A 21,163-nucleotide genomic window follows, 5' to 3' on the forward strand; every position below is an offset into this window, starting at 1 on the left:
TGATATATCCCTGTTAAGACAACTTTGCAGTACAACAATGGCAGGAAAATTGCCCCCCCCCCTCAGATATTTTCTTAAGCGGCAGTATCAATATAGAGATGTCATTTCTAACCAAACAAGTTTTTTTGTTCTGAGGCCCAACTGAAGCACGATAAATGCAGTTTAAAATTTCACTGCTAAAAAAAAAATTGCAGTGTTACTATTGCAGGAAAGTTTGCTTGTATGGACGGGTGACAATCCAGGCACAATATAGCAATGATCTGGAGACCCATCCAAGTCCGACTAGGATTTTAATGCACAACTGTAGCAGTAAAAATGGTGTATAATATTTCCCTGCTCAGAACCAATTCAGGATTAAGGGCAAATTATTACCTCTGAGAAGGGGTTTTGGTGTGAGTTGCAGGCTGCAGCATAAAGGATATGCAATTCACCCTATGCTGTCCTACACGATCCCGTCAGCACGATCTCATCCTAAGTGCTGCTAACAGCAGTATTACTATGTATTAGGTATGTGCCAACACTGGAATTACAGCAGGTTTGACGCTGCGTATTTATGGCAGACGTTACAGCATAGTGGATGGGCTGTCTAGAAATCCTATGTCCTCCATGCGAGCCACAGCTGCGGACACGGACACGTGGCGAGTCTTTCAATTGCTCTTGCAGAGATGCCAGTCTCCACAACAGAAATGTAGTCAATAGAGAGATTGGGAAAAGTGTTTCCCTTGTAGTTAAACAAGTGCTGTTATAAAGTACAACAAATAAGGACGTCACGTGTCCCAGCAGAAAGATACAGTGCTGGCTCCAAGTACGCAGCACCCCTGGTGGAATACACGGTGTAGTGAAGTGGAGAAGCCCTTTAAGAGGTTATAGGCACCAGACCACGACACCAGCTAGAGGACTACAAGCACCAGCAGACCTCTGCGCTGGACAGTCACGTGTGTTATTCATTTTGAGCTGTCTCCATGCTGAGCTGCAGGAAGTTTCACTTTCGCTTCCTATGAGGAGGGGCAGCAGCCCAGCGCCCCCCAGGAATAGCGGCCAGCGGCTCCAGCCCTGACACAGCCCCTCACGTGTACGCACCTGTGCAGGCGAAAGGCTGCGGGGCCGCCTCCCTGCTGGGGGCGAGTCTTCTTCCGACTCATCCGAGCAGCTTAAGACTATAACCTCGTCCACCTCCATGCTAAAGCCCCCTACCGCAGCGCGTCCCGGGGCCCCGCATCACTTATACTCGCTGCTCTGCCCGGTGCGAGGCGGCGCCAACACGGCCAAGACGTAAACAGAGCGGCACCGCCGGCGGCACTGATATAGGGGCAGGAGGTGGAGTGCTGAGCGCTGATTGGGTAACTCCACACGTAGCCACGCCTCCCAAGTGCCAGCGGTGCCAGGACTACCTCTGATGGGCTGAAGAGCTGCCAGGCTGCGGGAGGATCATAGAAACATGGCCGCCCGCGGGGGATTATATCTGTCCCTTATTACACCGTACCCTCTCGTTAAAGCATCGTCCCTTATTACACAGTGCCCTTCCTTGTTAAATACAGCGCTGTCCCTTATTACACAGTGCCTTCTCTCCTTATATAACGCACCATCCCTTATTACACAGTGCCCTTTCTTGTTAAATACAGCGCTGTCCCTTATTACACAGTGCCCTCTCTTGTTATATAATGCACCGTACCTTATTACACAGTGCCCTCTCTTGTTAAATACAGCGCTGTCCCTTATTACACAGTGCCCTCTCTTTTTATATAATGCACCTTACCTTATTACACAGTGCCCTCTCTTGTTATATACAGCATCGTCCCTTATTACACAGTGCCCTCTCTTGTTGAGATTTTTCGGACCATAAGACGCACCCCTAATTTTCAGAAGGAAAATAAGGAAAAAAAAATGTGTCAAATGGGGGTCCATCTTACAGTCCGAGTTCAGCTTACCAGGGAGGGGTTTCGGAACAGGTGGAGGAGTGGTTGTTCTGTGGTCCAGGCTGGTGCGGTGGCCTCCAGGAAAGCCCACCCCAGGCTGGTGCGGTGGTGCTGCTCTGTGGTGTGGCAGGGCTCCGCCGGCATTTTGTGACAGGTACTCTGTGGGGCTGCAGTACTCCTGTAGGGTTGCGGTTCTCTGCGGTGCTGTGGTGGCCTGTGGGGCTGCAGTGGCCTGTGGGGCAGCGGGGCTCTGTCAGCATTTCATGAATGGCCAGAGGCCCGCGCAGATCCATTCCTGCTATGTGGTGGCCTCTGGAAAATGGTCGCCGGGGGCAGCGCATACTCAGATTCAGATCTCAGCAACGAGATCTCGTCCCGAGATAGATTCAGATCTCAGCAATAAGATTTCATTCTGGGATCTCAGGAGACGATATCTCGTTGCCGACATCTGAATCTTAGCATGCGCCGCCCCCGGCGGCCATTTTCCCAGAGGCCACCGCATCGTAGGAATGGATCTGCGCGAGCCTCTGGGCATTCACGAAATGCCGGTGGAGCCCCGCTGCCTCACAGACCACCACCGCCCCGTCCCACAGAGCATCCCCACCGCCACCCAACAGGCCACCGCCGCATCAGAGAGCCACACCAGACTGGGAAGGGAGGCTGCAGCGACGGACCGGGACCGCCGCCACGGTATTTGTAAGTATATTCCGACTATAAGACACACCCCCATTTTCCCCCAAAAAATTTTTGGAAAAAAGTGTGTCTTATAGTCCGAATATACTAACAAATACCGTAAAAATACGGTACAACACAGTCCCTTATTACACTGTGCCCTTTCTTGTTATATAAAGCACCGTCCCCTATTCCACAGTGCCCTGTCTTGTTATGTATAGAACCGTCCCTTATTACACAGTGCCCTGTTATGTACCGCACCATACCTTGCATAAAATGTAATGCCAGCAACCTCCATAGAATGTAATGCAGCCCACATAAATAAAAGCAATACTCACCTCTCCTCGCTCCCCGCTGCAGCGCGTCTCCTCACCTCTATAGCTCCATTGCCCGGCACAGTGTGGTGCGCATATCATCGCACCCGCTTTGTCAGAGGCAGAGGGGAATATTGAGAGAGTGAGCTTCACGTGACGCTCTCTCCTCCATCATTGCTTTCAAGTGTATCGGCATCTATGATGCCAAAACGCTTGAATGGAATGGGAGGAGTGCTGGCACCGGGCCCCCTGTTGTGAATTCTGCTTTTGGGCTCCCTCCGGAGGTTGTAGAGGGTAGTGCAGTTGTGCCTGGACTGCAGGATTGGACAGGTGTATCTGCTAATTGCAAGGCTGACTGGGGTATATAGCTTTGCAGGACTCTTTAGTCCCTGCCAGTTGTCCATTGTTCCTTTGGAAGTGTTGGTCCTGCCTGGCCTCTCCTGCTTGCTGCCAATTCAGCAAAGTTTAGTGTTTGCTTCATTTTGTTTTAGACACACTGCTGTATGTTTATTTTCTGTGCTATCTTGTTTCTATTTTGTTCCTGCTAGACTGTGCCTGATGTTTTTCTCAGTCTAGTTGGATTCGCTGGAGTCGCAGATATACTCTCCACATCTTTAGTTAGGTGGTGGAGTTTTTGTATTTTTCTGCTGTGGATATTTTGTAGTGTTTTATGCTGACCGCATGTTGTGAATTCTGTGGTCAAGCTCCCTCCTGTGGTCATGAGTGGTACTGCGGCTGGTTCTGTCTATGAGCTTCCTTTGGTAGATGTGAGTGGGGCTGCTGCTTCTGAGTTTCCTTCCTCAGGTGACGAGGTTAAGTCGTTAGGTGCTGCTCTATTTAACTCCACCTAGTTCTTTGTTCCTGGCCTCCAGTCAATGTTCCAGTATTGGTCTTGCTCTCTCCTGGATCGTTTTTGTGGCCTGTCTTCTCTGCATAAGCTAAGTTCTGCTTGTGTTACTTTTGTTTGCTATTTTTTCTGTCCAGCTTGCTATATTGGTTTTTCTTGCTTGCTGGAAGCTCTGGGACGCAGAGGGAGCACCTCCGTACCGTTAGTCGGTGCAGAGGGTCTTTTTGCGCCCTCTGCGTGGTTGTTTGTAGGTTTTTGTGCTGACCGCAAAGTTATCTTTCCTATCCTCGGTCTATTCAGTAAGTCGGGCCTCACTTTGCTTAAACCTATTTCATCTCTGTGTTTGTATTTTCATCTTTACTCACAGTCATTATATGTGAGGGGTTGCCTTTCCCTTTGGGGAATTTCTCTGAGGCAAGGTAGGCTTATTTTTCTATCTTCAGGGCTAGCTAGTTTCTCAGGCTGTGCCCGAGGCGCCTAGGTCTGGTCAGGAGCGCTCCACGGCTACCTCTAGTGTGGTGTGATAGGATTAGGGATTGCGGTCAGCAGAGTTCCCACGTCTCAGAGCTCGTCCTATGTTATTAGTAACTATCAGGTCACTCTGTGTGCTCTTAACCACCAGGTCCATTGTGTTTCTGAATCACCAGTTCATAACAGTACTGGAGGCCCAAAGTACTAATGCTTCTCAATAGAGGGAAAAGAAAAGTTCTGAGACCATTTTTTTTTCTCTGCACTGTGTTTTGTCTTTCTTTTCCCCTAGACATTTGGGTGGTTCAGGACACAGGTGTAGTGATGGACATTAAAGGTCTGTCTTCTTGTGTGGATAATCTCACTGCAAGAGTACAAAAAATTCAAGACATTATGGTTCAGAAATCTATGTTAGAACCTAGAATTCCTATTCCTGATTTATTTTCTGGAGATAGAGCTAAGCTTCTGAATTTCAAAAATAATTGCAAACTGTTTCTGGCTTTGAAACCCCGCTCCTCTGGTGACCCAGTTCAACAAGTTAAGATCATTATTTCTTTATTACGTGGCGACCCTCAAGACTGGGCATTTTCCCTTGCGCCAGGAGATCCTGCATTATGTAATATTGATGCGTTTTTTCTGGCGCTCGGATTGCTTTATGATGAACCTAATTCAGTGGATCAGGCAGAGAAAAATTTGCTGGCTCTGTGTCAGGGTCAGGATGAGGTAGAGATATATTGTCAGAAGTTTAGGAAGTGGTCTGTGATCACTCAATGGAATGAATGTGCGCTGGCAGCTATTTTCAGAAAGGGTCTCTCTGAAGCCCTTAAGGATGTCATGGTGGGATTTGCTATGCCTGCTGGTCTGAATGAGTCTATGTCTTTGGCCATTCAGATCGATCGACGCTTACGTGAGCGTAAAACTGTGCACCATTTGGCGGTATTATCCGAGTATAAACCTGAACCTATGCAATGTGATAGGACTTTGACCAGAGCTGAACGACAAGAACACAGACGTCGGAATGGGCTGTGTTTTTACTGTGGTGATTCCACTCATGCTATTTCCGATTGTCCTAAGTGCACTAAGCGGTTCGCTAGGTCTGCCACCATTGGTACGGTACAGTCGAAATTTTTTTGTCCGTTACTTTGATCTGCTCTTTGTCATCCTATTCTGTCATGGCATTTGTGGATTCAGGCGCTGCCCTGAATTTGATGGACTTGCAGTTTGCTAGGCGCTGTGGGTTTTTCTTGGAGCCCTTGCAGTATCCTATTCCATTGAGAGGAATTGATGCTACGCCTTTGGCCAAGAATAAGCCTCAGTACTGGACCCAACTGACCATGTGCATGGCTCCTGCGCATCAGGAGGATATTCGCTTTCTGGTGTTACAGAATCTGCATGATGTGGTCGTGTTGGGGTTGCCATGGCTACAAGTCCATAACCCAGTATTGGATTGGAAGTCTATGTCTGTGTCCAGCTGGGGTTGTCAGGGGATACATGGTGATGTTCCATTTCTGTCTATTTCATCATCCACCCCTTCTGAGGTCCCAGAGTTCTTGTCGGATTACCGGGATGTATTTGATGAGCCCAAGTCCAGTGCCCTACCTCCGCATAGGGATTGCGATTGTGCTATCGATTTGATTCCTGGTAGTAAGTTTCCTAAAGGTCGACTGTTTAATTTATCTGTGCCTGAGCACGCCGCTATGCGGAGTTACGTAAAGGAATCCTTGGAGAAGGGTCATATTCGCCCGTCGTCGTCGCCATTGGGAGCAGGGTTCTTTTTTGTGGCCAAGAAGGATGGTTCGCTGAGACCTTGTAATGATTACCGCCTTCTAAATAAAATCACAGTCAAATTTCAGTACCCCTTGCCGCTGCTGTCTGATTTGTTTGTTCGGATTAAGGGGGCTTGTTGGTTCACCAAGATAGATCTTCGTGGTGCGTATAATCTTGTGCGTATTAAACAGGGCGATGAATGGAAAACGGCATTTAATACGCCCGAGGGCCATTTTGAGTACCTGGTTATGCCATTCGGGCTTTCTAATGCTCCATCAGTATTTCAGTCCTTTATGCATGACATCTTCCGATAGTACTTGGATAAATTCCTGATTGTATACTTGGATGATATTTTGGTCTTCTCGGATGATTGGGAGTCTCACGTGAAGCAGGTTAGAATGGTGTTCCAGGTCCTGCGTGCGAATTCTTTGTTTGTGAAGGGGTCAAAGTGTCTCTTTGGTGTTCAGAAGGTTTAATTTTGGGGTTTCATTTTTTCCCCTTCTACTATTGAGATGGACCCTGTTAAAGTTCAGGCCATTTATGATTGGACTCAGCCGACATCTCTGAAGAGTCTGCAAAAGTTCCTGGGCTTTGCTAATTTTTATCGTCGCTTCATCAATAATTTTTCTAGTATTGCTAAACCGTTGACTGATTTAACCAAGAAGGGTGCTGATGTGGTCAATTGGTCTTCTGCTGCTGTGGAAGCTTTTCAGGAGTTGAAGCGTCGTTTTTCTTCTGCCCCTGTGTTGTGCCACCCAGATGTTTCGCTCCCGTTCCAGGTCGAGGTTGATGCTTCTGAGATTGGAGCAGGGGCTGTTTTGTCGCAAAGAAGTTCTGATGGCTCGGTGATGAAACCATGTGCCTTCTTTTCCAGGAAGTTTTCGCCTGCTGAGCGTAATTATGATGTTGGCAATCGAGAGTTGCTGGCCATGAAGTGGGCATTCGAGGAGTGGCGTCATTGGCTTGAAGGAGCTAAGCATCGCGTGGTGGTCTTGACTGATCACAAGAACTTGACGTATCTCGAGTCTGCCAAACGGTTGAATCCTAGACAGGCTCGTTGGTCGCTGTTTTTCTCCCGTTTTGACTTTGTGGTTTCGTACCTTCGGGCTCTAAAAATGTGAAGGCGGATGCCCTGTCTAGGAGTTTTGTGCCCGACTCTCCGGGGTTGCCTGAGCCGGCGGGTATTCTCAAAGAGGGGGTAATTTTGTCTGCCATCTCCCCTGATTTGCGGCGGGTGCTGCAAAAATTTCAGGCTAATAGACCTGACCGTTGCCCAGCGGAGAAACTGTTTGTCCCTGATAAATGGACGAGTAGAGTTATCTCTGAGGTTCATTGTTCGGTGTTGGCTGGTCATCCTGGAATCTTTGGTACCAGAGATTTGGTGGCTAGATCCTTTTGGTGGCCGTCTCTGTCGCGGGATGTGCGTTCGTTTGTGCAGTCCTGTGGGATTTGTGCTCGGGCTAAGCCCTGCTGTTCTCGTGCCAGTGGGTTGCTTTTGCCCTTGCCGGTCCCGAAGAGGCCCTGGACACATATCTCTATGGATTTTATTCCGGATCTCCCCGTCTCTCAAAAGATGTCGGTCATTTGGGTGGTTTGTGATCGCTTCTCTAAGATGGTCCATTTGGTACCCTTGTCTAAATTGCCTTCCTCCTCTGATTTGGTGCCATTGTTTTTCCAGCATGTGGTTCTTTTACATGGCATTCCGGAGAACATCGTTTCTGACAGAGGTTCCCAGTTTGTTTCGAGGTTTTGGCGAGCCTTTTGTGCTAGGATGGGCATTGATTTGTCTTTTTCCTCGGCTTTCCATCCTCAGACAAATGGCCAAACTGAACGAACCAATCAGACCTTGGAAACATATCTGAGATGTTTTGTTTCTGCTGATCAGGATGATTGGGTGTCCTTTTTGCCTTTGGCTGAGTTCGCCCTTAATAATCGGGCCAGCTCGGCTTCTTTGGTATCGCCGTTTTTCTGCAATTCTGGTTTCCATCCTCGTTTCTCTTCAGGGCAGGTTGAGTCTTCAGACTGTCCTGGTGTGGATACTGTGGTGGATAGGTTGCAGCAGATTTTTGGACTCATGTAGTGGACAATTTGACATTGTCCCAGGAGAAGGCTCAACGTTTCGCTAACCGCAGGCGCTGTGTGGGTCCTCGACTTCGTGTTGGGGATTTGGTTTGGTTGTCGTCTCGTTATATTCCTATGAAAGTTTCCTCTCCTAAGTTTAAGCCTCGTTTCATTGGTCCGTATAGGATTTCTGAGGTTCTTAATCCTGTGTCTTTTCGTTTGACCCTTCCAGCTTCTTTTTCCATCCATAATGTATTCCATAGGTCATTGTTGCGGAGATACGTGGCACCTGTGGTTCCATCCGTTGATCCTGCTGCCCCGGTTTTGGTTGAGGGGGAGTTGGAGTATATAGTGGAGAAGATTTTGGATTCTCGTATTTCGAGACGGAAACTCCAGTACCTGGTTAAGTGGAAGGGTTATGGTCAGGAGGATAATTCCTGGGTCTTTGCCTCTGATGTTCATGCTGCCGATCTGGTTCGTGCCTTTCATTTGGCTCATCCTGGTCGGCCTGGGGGCTCTGGTGAGGGTTCGGTGACCCCTCCTCAAGGGGGAGGGGTACTGTTGTGAATTCTGTGGTCAAGCTCCCTCCTGTGGTCATGAGTGGTACTGCGGCTGGTTCTGTCTATGAGCTTCCTTTGGTGGATGTGAGTGGGGCTGCTGCTTCTGAGTTTCCTTCCTCAGGTGACGAGGTTAAGTCGTTAGGTGCTGCTCTATTTAACTCCACCTAGTATTTTGTTCCTGGCCTCCAGTCAATGTTCCAGTATTGGTCTTGCTCTCTCCTGGATCGTTTTTGTGGCCTGTCTTCTCTGCATAAGCTAAGTTCTGCTTGTGTTACTTTTGTTTGCTATTTTTTCTGTCCAGCTTGCTATATTGGTTTTTCTTGCTTGCTGGAAGCTCTGGGACGCACAGGGAGCACCTCCGTACCGTTAGTCGGTGCGGAGGGTCTTTTTGCGCCCTCTGCGTGGTTGTTTGTAGGTTTTTGTGCTGACCGCAAAGCTATCTTTCCTATCCTCGGTCTATTCAGTAAGTCGGGCCTCACTTTGCTTAACCCCTTAGTGACAGAGCCAATTTGGTACTTAATGACCAGGCCAATTTTTGCAATTCTGACCACTGTCACTTTATGAGGTTATAACTCTGGAACGCTTCAACGGATCCCGCTGATTCTGAGATTGTTTTTTTCGTGACATATTGTACTTCATGTTAGTTGTAACATTTCTTCGCTATTACTTGCGATTATTTATGAAAAAAACGGAAATATGGCGAAAATTTTTAAAATTTTGCAATTTTCAAACTTTGTATTTTTATGCCCTTAAATCAGAGAGATATGTCATGAAAAATAGTTAATAAATAACATTTCCCACATGTCTACTTTACATCAGCACAATTTTGGAAACAAAATTTTTTTTTGTTAGGGAGTTATAAGGGTTAAAAGTTGACCAGCAATTTCTCATTTTTACAACACCATTTTTTTTTAGGGACCACATCACATTTGAAGTCATTTTGAGGGGTCTATATGATAGAAAATAATGAAGTGTGACACCATTCTAAAAACTACACCCCTCAAGGTTCTCAAAACCACATTCAAAAAGTTTATTAACCCTTTACGTGCTTCACAGGAACTGAAACAATGTGGAAGGAAAAAATGAACATTTAACTTTTTTTTGCAAACATCTTAATTCAGAACCATTTTTTTTATTTTCACAAGTGTAAAAACAGAAATGTAACCATAAATTTTGTTATGCAATTTCTCCTGAATACGCCAATACCCCATATGTGGGGGTAAACCACTGTTAGGGTGCACCGCAGAACTTAGAAGTGAAGGAGCGCCGTTTGACTTTTTCAATGCAGAATTGGCTGGAATTGAGATCGGACACCATGTCACATTTAGAGAGCCCCTGATGTACCTAAACAGTGGAAACTCCCCACAAGTGACACCATTTTGGAAACTAGACCCCTTAAGGAACTTATCTAGATGTGTGGTGAGTACTTTGAACCCCCAAGTGCTTCACAGAAGTTTATAACGTAGAGCCGTGAAAAAAAAAATCGCTTTTGTTTACACAAAAATGATCTTTTCGCCCACAAATTTATATTTTCACAAGGGTAACAGGAGAAATTAGACCACTAAAGTTGTTGTGCTATTTCTCCTGAGTACGTCGATACCCAATATGTGGGGGTAAACCACTGTTTGGGCGCACCGCAGAGCTTGGAAGAGAAAGAGTGCCGTTTTACTTTTTCAATGTAGAATTGGCTGGAATTGAGATCGGACGCCATGTCGCGTTTGGAGAGCCCCTGATGTGCCTAAACAGTAGAAATCCCCCACAAGTGACCCCATTTTGGAAACTAGACCCCCCATGGAACTTATCTAGATGTGTGGTGAGAACCTTGAATGCCCAAGTGCTTCACAGAAGTTTATAATGCAGAGCCGTGAAAATAAAAAATATTTTTTTTTTCCACAAAAAAGATTTTTTAGCCACCAAATTTTTATTTTCACAAGGGTAACAAGAGAAATTGGACCCCAAAAGTTGTTGTCCAATTTGTCCTGAGTATGCTGGTACCCCATATGTGGGGGTAAACCACTGTTTGGGCGCACGGCAGAGCTCGGAAGGAAGGAGCGCCGTTTTGGAATTCAGACTTAGATAGAATGGTCTGCGGGTATTATGTTGCGTTTGCAGAGCCCCTGATGTACCTAACCAGTAGAAACCCTCCACAAGTGACCCCATTTTGGAAACTAGACCCCCCAAGGAACTTATCTAGATGTGTGGTGAGAACTTTGAATGCCCAAGTGCTTCACAGAAGTTTAGAATGCAGAGTCGTGAAAATAAAAAATATTATTTTTTTCCACAAAAAAGATATTGTAGCCCCCAAGTTTTTATTTTCACAAGGGTAACAGGAGAAATTGGACTGCAATAGTTGTTGTCCAATTTATCCCGAGTACGCTGATGCGCCATATGTGGGGGTAAACCACTGTTTTGGCGCACGGCAGAGCTCGGAAGGGAAGGAGCGCCTTTTTGGAATGCAGACTTTGATAGAATGGTCTGTGGGCATTATGTTGCGATTGCAGAGCCCCTGATGTACCTAAACTGTAGTAACCCCCCACAAGTGACCCCATTTTGGAAACTAGACCCCCCAAGGAACTTATCTAGATGTGTGGTGAGAACTTTGAATGCCCAAGTGCTTCACAGAAGTTTAGAATGCAGAGTCGTGAAAATAAAAAATATTATTTTTTTCACAAAAAAGATTTTGTAGCCCCCAAGTTTTTATTTTCACAAGGGTAACAAGAGAAATTGGACCCCAGAAGTTGTTGTCCAATTTATCCCGAGTACGCTGATGCCCCATATGTGGGGGTAACCCACTGTTTGGGCGCACGGCAGAGCTCAGAAGGGAGGGAGCACCATTTGACTTTTTGAGCGCAAAATTGGCTGTCGTATTTGGAGACCCCCTGATGTACCTAAACAGTGGAAACCCCCCAATTCTAGCTCCAACCCTAACCCCAACACACCCCTAACCCTAATCCCAACCTCATCCATAATCCTAATCACTAACCCTAACCATAATCACAACCCTTACCCCAAAACAACCCTAATGTCAACCCTAACCATAACCCTAATCAAAACCCTAAATCCAACACACCCCTAATCCTAATCTCAACCCTAACCTCAAACCTAACCCTAATCCCAATACACCCCTAATCACAACCCTAACCTTAACCCTAATCCCAAACCTAACCCTAATCCCAAGCGTAACCCTAATGCCAACCCTAATCCAAACCCTAACCCTAATACGAACCCTAATCCAAACCCTAACCCTAATCCCAGCTCTAACCCTAACTTTAGCCCCAACCCTAGCCCTAACTTTAGCCCCAACCCTAACCCTAGCCCTAGGGCTACTTTCACACTTGCGTCGTTTGGCATTCCGTCGCAATCCGTCGTTTTGGACAAGAAACGGATCCTGCAAATGTGCCCGCAGGATGCGTTTTTTGCCCATAGACTTGTATTGCCGACGGATCGTGACGGATGGCCACACGTCGCGTCCGTCGTGCACTGGATCAGTTGTGTTTTGGCGGAGCGTCGGCACAAAAAAAGTTCAATGAAACTTTTTTTGTACGTCGCATCCGCCATTTCTGACCGCGCATGCGTGGCCGTAACTCCGCCCCCTCCTCCCCAGGACATAGATTGGGCAGCGGATGTGTTGAAAAACTACAGCTGCTGCCCACGTTGTGCACAATATTGACAACGTGCGTCGGTATGTCGGGCCGACGCATTGCGACGGCCCCGTACCGACGTAAGTGTGAAAGAAGCCTAACCCTAAGTTTAGCCCCAACCCTAACCCTAAATTTAGCCCCAACCCTAACCCTAAATTTAGCCCCAACCCTAACCCTAAATTTAGCCCCAACCCTAGCCCTAACCCTAGCCCTACCCCTAACCTAACCCTACCCCTAACCCTACCCCTAACCCTAACCTAACCCTACCCCTACCCCTACCCCTAACCTAACCCTAACCTAACCCTACCCCCAACCTAACCCTATGCCTAACCCTACCCCTAACCTAACCCTACCCCTACCCCTAACCCTAACCCTAACCCTACCCCTAACCCTACCCCTAACCTAACCCTAACCCTAACCTAACCCTACCCCTAACCCTACCCCTAACCCTACCCCTAACCCTAACCCTACCCCTAACCCTAACCTAACCCTACCCCTAACCTAACCCTACCCCTAACCCTACCCCTAACCCTACCCCTACCCCTAACCCTAATTTTAGCCCCAACTGCTGTTCTCCTGCCGGCCGGCAGATGGAGACAGATGGCGGGCGCACTGGGCATGCGTCCGCCATGTTCTGCTGCCGGCGGCCAGGAGGAGCAGCAAGAGGATCCAGGGACCTAGGTGAGTATGCTAGGGTCCCTGAATCCCCCTATTTCTCTGTCCTCTGATGTGCGATCACATCAGAGGACAGAGAATTACACTTTACTTTTTTTTTTTTTTTTTTTTGCGGTCGCCGGTAAACAGTTAATTACCGGCGATCGCAAAACAGGGGTCGGTAATACCGACCCCGATCGTGCTCTTTGGGGTCTCGGCTACCCCCGGCAGCCGAGACCCCAAAGATTCTACCGGTGCCGGCCGGCGGGCGCACTGCGCATGCGCCCGCCATTTTGAAGATGGCGGCGCCCACCGGGAGACACGAGGAGCATCGGGGGAGCTAGGTGAGTATTGGGGGGCCACCTGGGACCCCTTTTCTCTGTCCTCCGATGTGCGATCACATCGGAGGACAGAGAAATTAAAAAGAGATCGCTTTTTTTTTTTTTTTTTTTTTTTTTTGCGATCGCCGGTAAACGGTTAATTACCGGCGATCGCAAATGCGGGGTGGGTTAAACCCCCCCCCCCGAATCATGTTCTCTGGGGTCTCGGCTACCCTCGGCAGCCGAGACCTCGGAGAAAATCGGCCTCTGGGGGGCGCTATGGACTTTTTCCACAGCGCCGTTAATTAACGGCGCTGTGGTTTAAGTACCCTTAGCGGCCGCCGTTAAAAGGCGTATCGGCGGTCGCTAAGGGGTTAAACCTATTTCATCTCTGTGTTTGTATTTTCATCTTTACTCACAGTCATTATATGTGGGGGGCTGCCTTTTCCTTTGGGGAATTTCTCTGAGGCAAGGTAGGCTTATTTTTCTATCTTCAGGGCTAGCTAGTTTCTCAGGCTGTGCCCGAGGCGCCTAGGTCTGGTCAGGAGCGCTCCACGGCTACCTCTAGTGTGGTGTGATAGGATTAGGGATTGCGGTCAGCAGAGTTCCCACGTCTCAGAGCTCGTCCTATGTTATTAGTAACTATCAGGTCACTCTGTGTGCTCTTAACCACCAGGTCCATTGTGTTTCTGAATCACCAGTTCATAACACCGCATAGTATCCTGTACTTTCCTTTCCTTTCTAGGTAGAAGTGGCCTCCTTTGCTCATCCCTGTTTTCAGTCTGCGTGTGTCTTTTCCTCTCCTACTCACAGTCATTATTTGTGGGGGGCTGTCTATCCTTTGGGGTCTACTCTGAGGCAAGAGAGTTTTCCTATTTCCATCTTTAGGGATATTTAGTTCTCTGGCTGTGTCGAGGTGTCTAGGTCTGGTTAGGCACACCCCACGGCTACTTCTAGTTGCGGTGATAGGATCAGAGTTTGCGGTCAGTATAGTTACCACTGCTCCAGCGAAGGTCATTTCATGCTTCTCCAAGGCCACCTGATCATAACAGCCCCCCTGACGTACGAGTCCCATAGCACCAGCATGGTCTGTGTTATGGACCTGGTGGTTAGGAGCACCCAGCACGACCTGATAATTAAACTCACACAGATCAAGCTCTGGGATGTGGGAGCTCTGCTGACCGCAACCCCTAATCCTATCACAACAACTAGAAATAGCCGTGGAGCGTTCCTGACACTCCCTAGACGCCCCTTCACAGCCTAAGAGCTAGTTAGCCCTAGAGATAGAAAGTAAAGCCTACCTTGCCTCAGAGAAATTCCCCAAAGGCAAAGGCAGCCCCCCACATATATTGACTGTGAGTAAAGATGAAAGTCACAAACGCAGAAATGAAACAGGTTTCAGCAAAGGGAGGACAGACTTACTAAACAGACAGAGGATAGGAAAGGTATCTTTGCGGTCAGCACAAAAAACTACAAAAGACCACGCAGAGTGTGCAAAAAGACCTCCGCACCGACTAACGGTGCGGAGATGTGTTGTGAATTCTGTGGCCAATCTCCCTCCTGTGGTCGTGAGTGGTACTGCGGCTGGTTCTGTCTATAAGCTTCCTTTGGTGGATGAGAGTGGTACTGCGGCTTCTGAGTTTCCTTCCTCAGGTGATGAGGTTAAGTCGTTAGGTGCTGCTCTATTTAACTCCACCTGGTGCTTTGATCCTGGCCTCCAGTCAATGTTCTAGTATTGGTCTTGCTTCCTCCTGGATCGTTCCTGTGGCCTCTCTATCCTGCATAAGCTAAGTTCTGCTTGTGTTATTTTTGTTTGCTATATTTTCTGTCCAGCTTGCTATATTGGTTTTTCTTGCTTGCTGGAAGCTCTGAGACGCAGAGGGAGCACCTCCGTACCGTTAGTCCTCGGTCTATTCAGTAAGTCGGGCCTCACTTTGCTAAATCTATTTCATCTCTGTGTTTGTATTTCATCTTTACTTACAGTCATTATATGTGGGGGGCTGCCTTTTCCTTTGGGGAATTTCTCTGAGGCAAGGTAGGCTTATTTTTCTATCTTCAGGGCTAGTTAGTTTCTCAGGCTGTGCCGAGTTGCATAGGGAGCGTTAGGCGCAGTCCACGGCTACCTCTAGTGTGGTGTGTTAGGATTAGGGATTGCGGTCAGCAGAGTTTCCACGTCTCAGAGCTCGTCCTATGTTTTTGGTAAATGTCAGGTCACCTTGTGTGCTCTGAACTTCAATGTCCATTGTGGTTCTGAATTACCTGTTCATAACAGAGATGCCACTCTGCATCCCAGAGCTTCCAGCTAGCAAGGCAAAATCATAATATGCAGCTGGACAAGGAAACAATGAACAAATAATAACAAGCAGGAACTTAGCTTCTGCTGGAGTAGACAGGTCACCAGAAAGATCCAAGAGCGAACTGAACCAATGCAGGAACATTGACAGCTGGCAAGGAGTAACGAACTGAGTGGAGTTAAATAGAGCAGCCAACCAATGGATAAACCACGCCACCTGTGTAAGGAACCTCAGAAGCAGCAGCTCCACTCACAGCCACCAGAGGGAGTCCATGGACAGAACTCGCCGAAGTACCATTCACGACCACAGGAGGGAGTTCGACAACAGAATTCACAACAGTACCCCCCCCTTGAGGAGGGGTCACCGAACCCTCACCAGAGCCCCCAGGCCGATCAGGATGAGCCAAATGAAAGGCACGAACTAGATCGGCAGCATGAACATCAGAGGCAAAAACCCAGGAATTATCTTCCTGACCATAACCCTTCCACTTGACCAGGTACTGGAGTTTCCGTCTCGAAACACGAGAATCCAAAATCTTCTCCACCACATACTCCAACTCCCCCTCAACCAACATCGGGGCAGGAGGATCAACGGAGGGAACCATAGGCGCCACGTATCTCCGCAACAACGCCCTATGGAACACATTATGGATGGCAAAAGAAGCTGGAAGGTCCAAACGAAAAGACACAGGATTAAGAACTTCAGAAATCTTATATGGCCCAATGAAACGAGGCTTAAACTTAGGAGAGGAAACCTTCATAGGAACATGACGAGATGACAACCAAACCAAATCCCCAACACGAAGTCGGGGGCCAACACAGCGCCGGCGGTTAGCGAAACGTTGAGCCTTCTCCTGGGACAATGTCAAATTGTCCACCACATGAGTCCAAATCTGCTGCAACCTGTCCACCACAGTATCCACACCAGGACAGTCCGAAGGCTCAACCTGCCCTGAAGAGAAACGAGGATGGAAACCAAAATTACAGAAAAAAGGGGAAACCAAAGTAGCCGAGCTGGCCCGATTATTAAGGGCGAACTCAGCCAAAGGCAAGAAGGACACTCAATCATCCTGATCAGCAGAAACAAAGCATCTCAGATATGTTTCCAAAGTCTGATTAGTTCGTTCGGTTTGGCCATTAGTCTGAGGATGGAAAGCCGAAGAAAAAGACAAATCAATGCCCATCTTAGCACAAAAGGACCGCCAAAACCTCGAAACAAACTGGGAACCTCTGTCCGAGACGATGTTCTCTGGAATGCCATGCAAACGAACCACATGCTGGAAAAACAATGGCACCAAATCAGAGGAGGAAGGCAATTTATACAGGGGTACCAAATGGACCATCTTAGGGAAGCGATCACAAACCACCCAAATGACTGACATCCTTTGAGAAACAGGGAGATCAGAAATAAAATCCATGGAAATATGCGTCCAGACCCTCTTCGGGACCGGCAAGGGCAAAAGCAACCCACTGGCACGAGAACAGCAGGGCTTAGCCCGAGCACAAGTCCCACAGGACTGCACAAAAGAACGCACATCCCGCGATAAAGAAGGCCACCAAAAGGATCTAGCCACCAAATCTCTGGTACCAAAGATTCCAGGATGACCAGCCAACACCGAACAATGAACCTCAGAGATAACTCTACTAGTCCATCTATCAGGGACAAACAGTTTCTCCGTTGGACAACGGTCAGGTCTATCAGCCTGAAACTTCTGTAGCACGCTCCGCAAATCAGGGGAGATGGCAGACAAAATTACCCCCTCTTTAAGAATACCCGCCGGCTCCGGAACACCCGGAGAGTCGGGCACAAAACTCCTTGACAGGGCATCAGCCTTCACATTCTTAGATCCCGGAAGGTATGAAACCACAAAATCAAAACGGGAGAAAAAGAGCGACCATCGAGCCTGTCTTGGATTCAACCGTTTGGCAGACTCGAGATAAGTCAAATTCTTGTGATCCGTCAAGACCACCACGCGATGTTTAGCTCCTTCAAGCCAATGTCGCCACTCCTCGAATGCCCACTTCATGGCCAACAACTCTCGATTGCCAACATCATAATTGCGCTCAGCAGGCGAGAATTTTCTAGAAAAGAAGGCACATGGTTTCATCACCGAGCCATCAGAACTTCTTTGCTACAAAACAGCCCCTGCTCCAATTTCAGAAGCATCAACCTCGACCTGAAACGGGAGCGAAACATCTGGCTGGCACAACACAGGGGCAGAAGAAAAACGATGCTTCAACTCCTGAAAAGCCTTTACAGCCGCAGAGGACCAATTGACCACATCAGCACCTTTCTTGGTCAAATCAGTCAACGGTTTAGCAATACTAGAAAAATTAGCGATGAAGCGACGGTAAAAATTAGCAAAGCCCAGGAACTTCTGCAGGCTCTTCACAGATGTCGGCTGAGTCCAATCATAAATAGCCTGAACTTTAACAGGGTCCATCTCGATAGTAGAAGGAGAAAAAATGAAACCCAAAAATGAAACCTTCTGAACTCCAAAGAGACACTTTGACCCCTTCACAAACAAGGAATTCGCACGAAGGACCTGGAACACCATTCTGACCTGCTTCACATGAGACTCCCAATCATCCGAAAAGACCAAAATGTCATCCAAATATACAATCATGAATCTATCCACGTACTCTCGGAAGATGTCATGCATAAAGGACTGAAACACAGATGGAGCATTAGAAAGCCCGAATGGCATAACCAGGTACTCAAAATGGCCCTCGGGCGTATTAAATGCTGTTTTCCATTCATCGCCCTGTTTAATTAGCACAAGATTATACGCCCCTCGAAGATCTATCTTGGTGAACCAACTAGCCCCCTTAATCCGAGCAAACAAATCAGACAGCAACGGCAAAGGATACTGAAATTTGACTGTGATCTTATTAAGAAGGCGGTAATCAATACAAGGTCTCAAAGAGCCATCCTTCTTGGCCACAAAAAAGAACCCTGTTCCCAATGGTGACGACGACGGGCGAATATGACCCTTCTCCAAGGATTCCTTTATATAACTCCGCATAGCGGCGTGCTCTGGCACAGATAAATTAAACAGTCGGCCTTTAGGAAACTTACTACCAGGAATCAAATTAATAGCACAATCGCAATCCCTATGAGGAGGTAGGGCACCGGATTTGGGCTCTTCAAATACATCCCGGTAATCTGACAAAAACTCAGGGACCTTTAGAAGGAGTGGAAGGCGAAATTGACAACAATGGGACATCACCATGTACCTCCTGACAACCCCAGCCGGACACAGACATAGATTTCCAATCCAACACTGTATTATGGACCTGTAGCCATGGCAACCCCAAAACGACCACATCATGCAGATTATGCAACACCAAAAAGCGAATATCCTCCTGATGTGCAGGAGCCATGCACATGGTCAATTGAGTCCAGTACTGAGGCTTATTCTTGGCCAAAGGCGTAGCATCAATTCCTCTCAATGGAATAGGATACTGCAAGGGCTCCAAGAAAAAACCACAGCGCCTGGCAAACTCCAAGTCCATCAAATTTAGGGCAGCGCCTGAATCCACAAATGCCATAACAGAATAGGACGACAGAGAGCAAATCAGAGTAACGGACCAAAGAAATTTAGACTGTACCGTACCAATGGTGGCAGACCTAGCGAACCGCTTAGTGCGCTTAGGACAATCGGAGATAGCATGAGTGGATTCACCACAGTAAAAACACAGCCCATTCCGACGTCTGTGTTCTTGCCGTTCAGCTCTGGTCAAAGTCCTATCATATTGCATAGACTCAGGCCTATGCTCAGAGAATACCGCCAAATGGTGCACAGCTTTGCGCTCACGCAAGCGCCAATCAATCTGGATAGCCAAGGACATAGACTCATTCAGACCAGCAGGCGTAGGAAATCCCACCATGACATCCTTAAGGACTTCAGAAAGACCCTTTCTGAAAATTGCCGCCAGGGCACACTCATTCCACTGAGTAAGCACAGACCACTTTCTGAACTTCTGACAGTACACCTTCGCTTCATCCCGACCCTGACACAAAGCCAGCAAGATTCTCTCTGCCTGATCCACTGAATTTGGTTCATCATAAAGCAATCCAAGCGCCAGAAAAAACGCATCAACATCACGCAATGCAGGATCTCCTGGCGCAAGGGAAAATGCCCAGTCTTCAGGGTCACCACGCAACAAAGAAATAATGATTTTTACTTGTTGAACGGGGTCACCAGAGGAGCGGGGTTTCAAAGCTAGAAACAGTTTACAATTATTTTTGAAATTCAAGAACTTAGATCTATCCCCAGAAAATAAATCAGGAATAGGAATTCTAGGCTCTAACATCGGATTCTGAACCACAAAATCTTGAATGTTTTGTACCCTTGCAGTGAGATGATCCACACAAGAGGACAGACCTTGAATGTCGATATCTACACCTGTGTCCTGAACCACCCAAAGGTTTAGGGGAAAAGAAAGACAAAACACAGTGCAAAGAAAAAAAAATGGTCTCAGAACTTCTCTTATCCCTCTATTGAGATGCATTAATACTTTGGGCCAGCTGTACTGTTATGGACCTGGTGGTTAGGAGCACCCGGCACGACCTGATAGTTAAACTCATACAGGACAAGCTCTGGGATGTGGGAGCTCTGCTGACCGCAACCCCTAATCCTATCACAACAACTAGAAATAGCCGTGGAGCGTTCCTGACACTCCCTAGACGCCTCTTCACAGCCTAAGAGCTAGCTAGCCCTAGAGATAGAAAGTAAAGCCTACCTTGCCTCAGAGAAATTCCCCAAAGGCAAAGGCAGCCCCCCACATATATTGACTGTGAGTAAAGATGAAAGTCACAAACGCAGAAATGAAACAGGTTTCAGCAAAGGGAGGACAGACTTACTAAACAGACAGAGGATAGGAAAGGTATCTTTGCGGTCAGCACAAAAAACTACAAAAGACCACGCAGAGTGTGCAAAAAGACCTCCGCACCGACTAACGGTGCGGAGATGCCACTCTGCATCCCAGAGCTTCCAGCTAGCAAGGCAAAATCATAATATGCAGCTGGACAAGGAAACAATGAACAAATAATAACAAGCAGGAACTTAGCTTCTGCTGGAGTAGACAGGTCACCAGAAAGATCCAAGAGCGAACTGAACCAATGCAGGAACATTGACAGCTGGCAAGGAGTAACGAACTGAGTGGAGTTAAATAGAGCAGCCAACCAAAGGATAAACCACGTCACCTGTGTAAGGAACCTCAGAAGCAGCAGCTCCACTCACAGCCACCAGAGGGAGTCCATGGACAGAACTCGCCGAAGTACCATTCACGACCACAGAAGGGAGTTCGACAACAGAATTCACAACAGGTCTGCCGCTATTAGTGTCACACCACTGGGATAGTGGGCTCCCTAGGCAGTTGCCCATTCTGCCTGCCTCTAACACTGGCCCTGGAAGGCGGAATATATAACAAGAACGTACACTATATACTAAAACATGGCGATATATTTAACAAGAAAGTAGACTATATACTGTACTAAGGGACTGTACTATACATAATAAGGCTGCATTCTTGTATCCGTGTGAAGGGTCAGTGTGCTGCACAATTTTTTTTCTTGGACAGCACACACACCCATAGAGTATGTCCTATTCTGATCCTCAAAATCAGACCAGAAAAGACATGCTCT

At 47.5% G+C, this 21,163-nt stretch overlaps 1 protein-coding gene across 4 annotated transcripts in view; it reads right to left on the minus strand.

Annotated features, from left to right (window-relative positions):
- Window positions 1-1,304, minus strand: part of SIMC1 (SUMO interacting motifs containing 1) — a 114,810-nt gene extending 113,506 nt beyond the window's left edge. For all 4 annotated transcript variants that reach the window (XM_069763983.1, XM_069763982.1, XM_069763984.1 and 1 more), the window contains exon 1: window positions 1,081-1,304. In XM_069763983.1, coding sequence (XP_069620084.1) covers window positions 1,081-1,179 — 99 coding nt within the window. In that variant the 5' untranslated portion in view covers window positions 1,180-1,304. The remainder of the gene's footprint in view (window positions 1-1,080) is intronic.
- Window positions 1,305-21,163: the final 19,859 nt, after the last annotated feature.

The sequence above is a fragment of the Ranitomeya imitator genome, chromosome 4, assembly GCF_032444005.1.
Source record: "Ranitomeya imitator isolate aRanImi1 chromosome 4, aRanImi1.pri, whole genome shotgun sequence".
Taxonomy (NCBI): domain Eukaryota; kingdom Metazoa; phylum Chordata; class Amphibia; order Anura; family Dendrobatidae; genus Ranitomeya; species Ranitomeya imitator.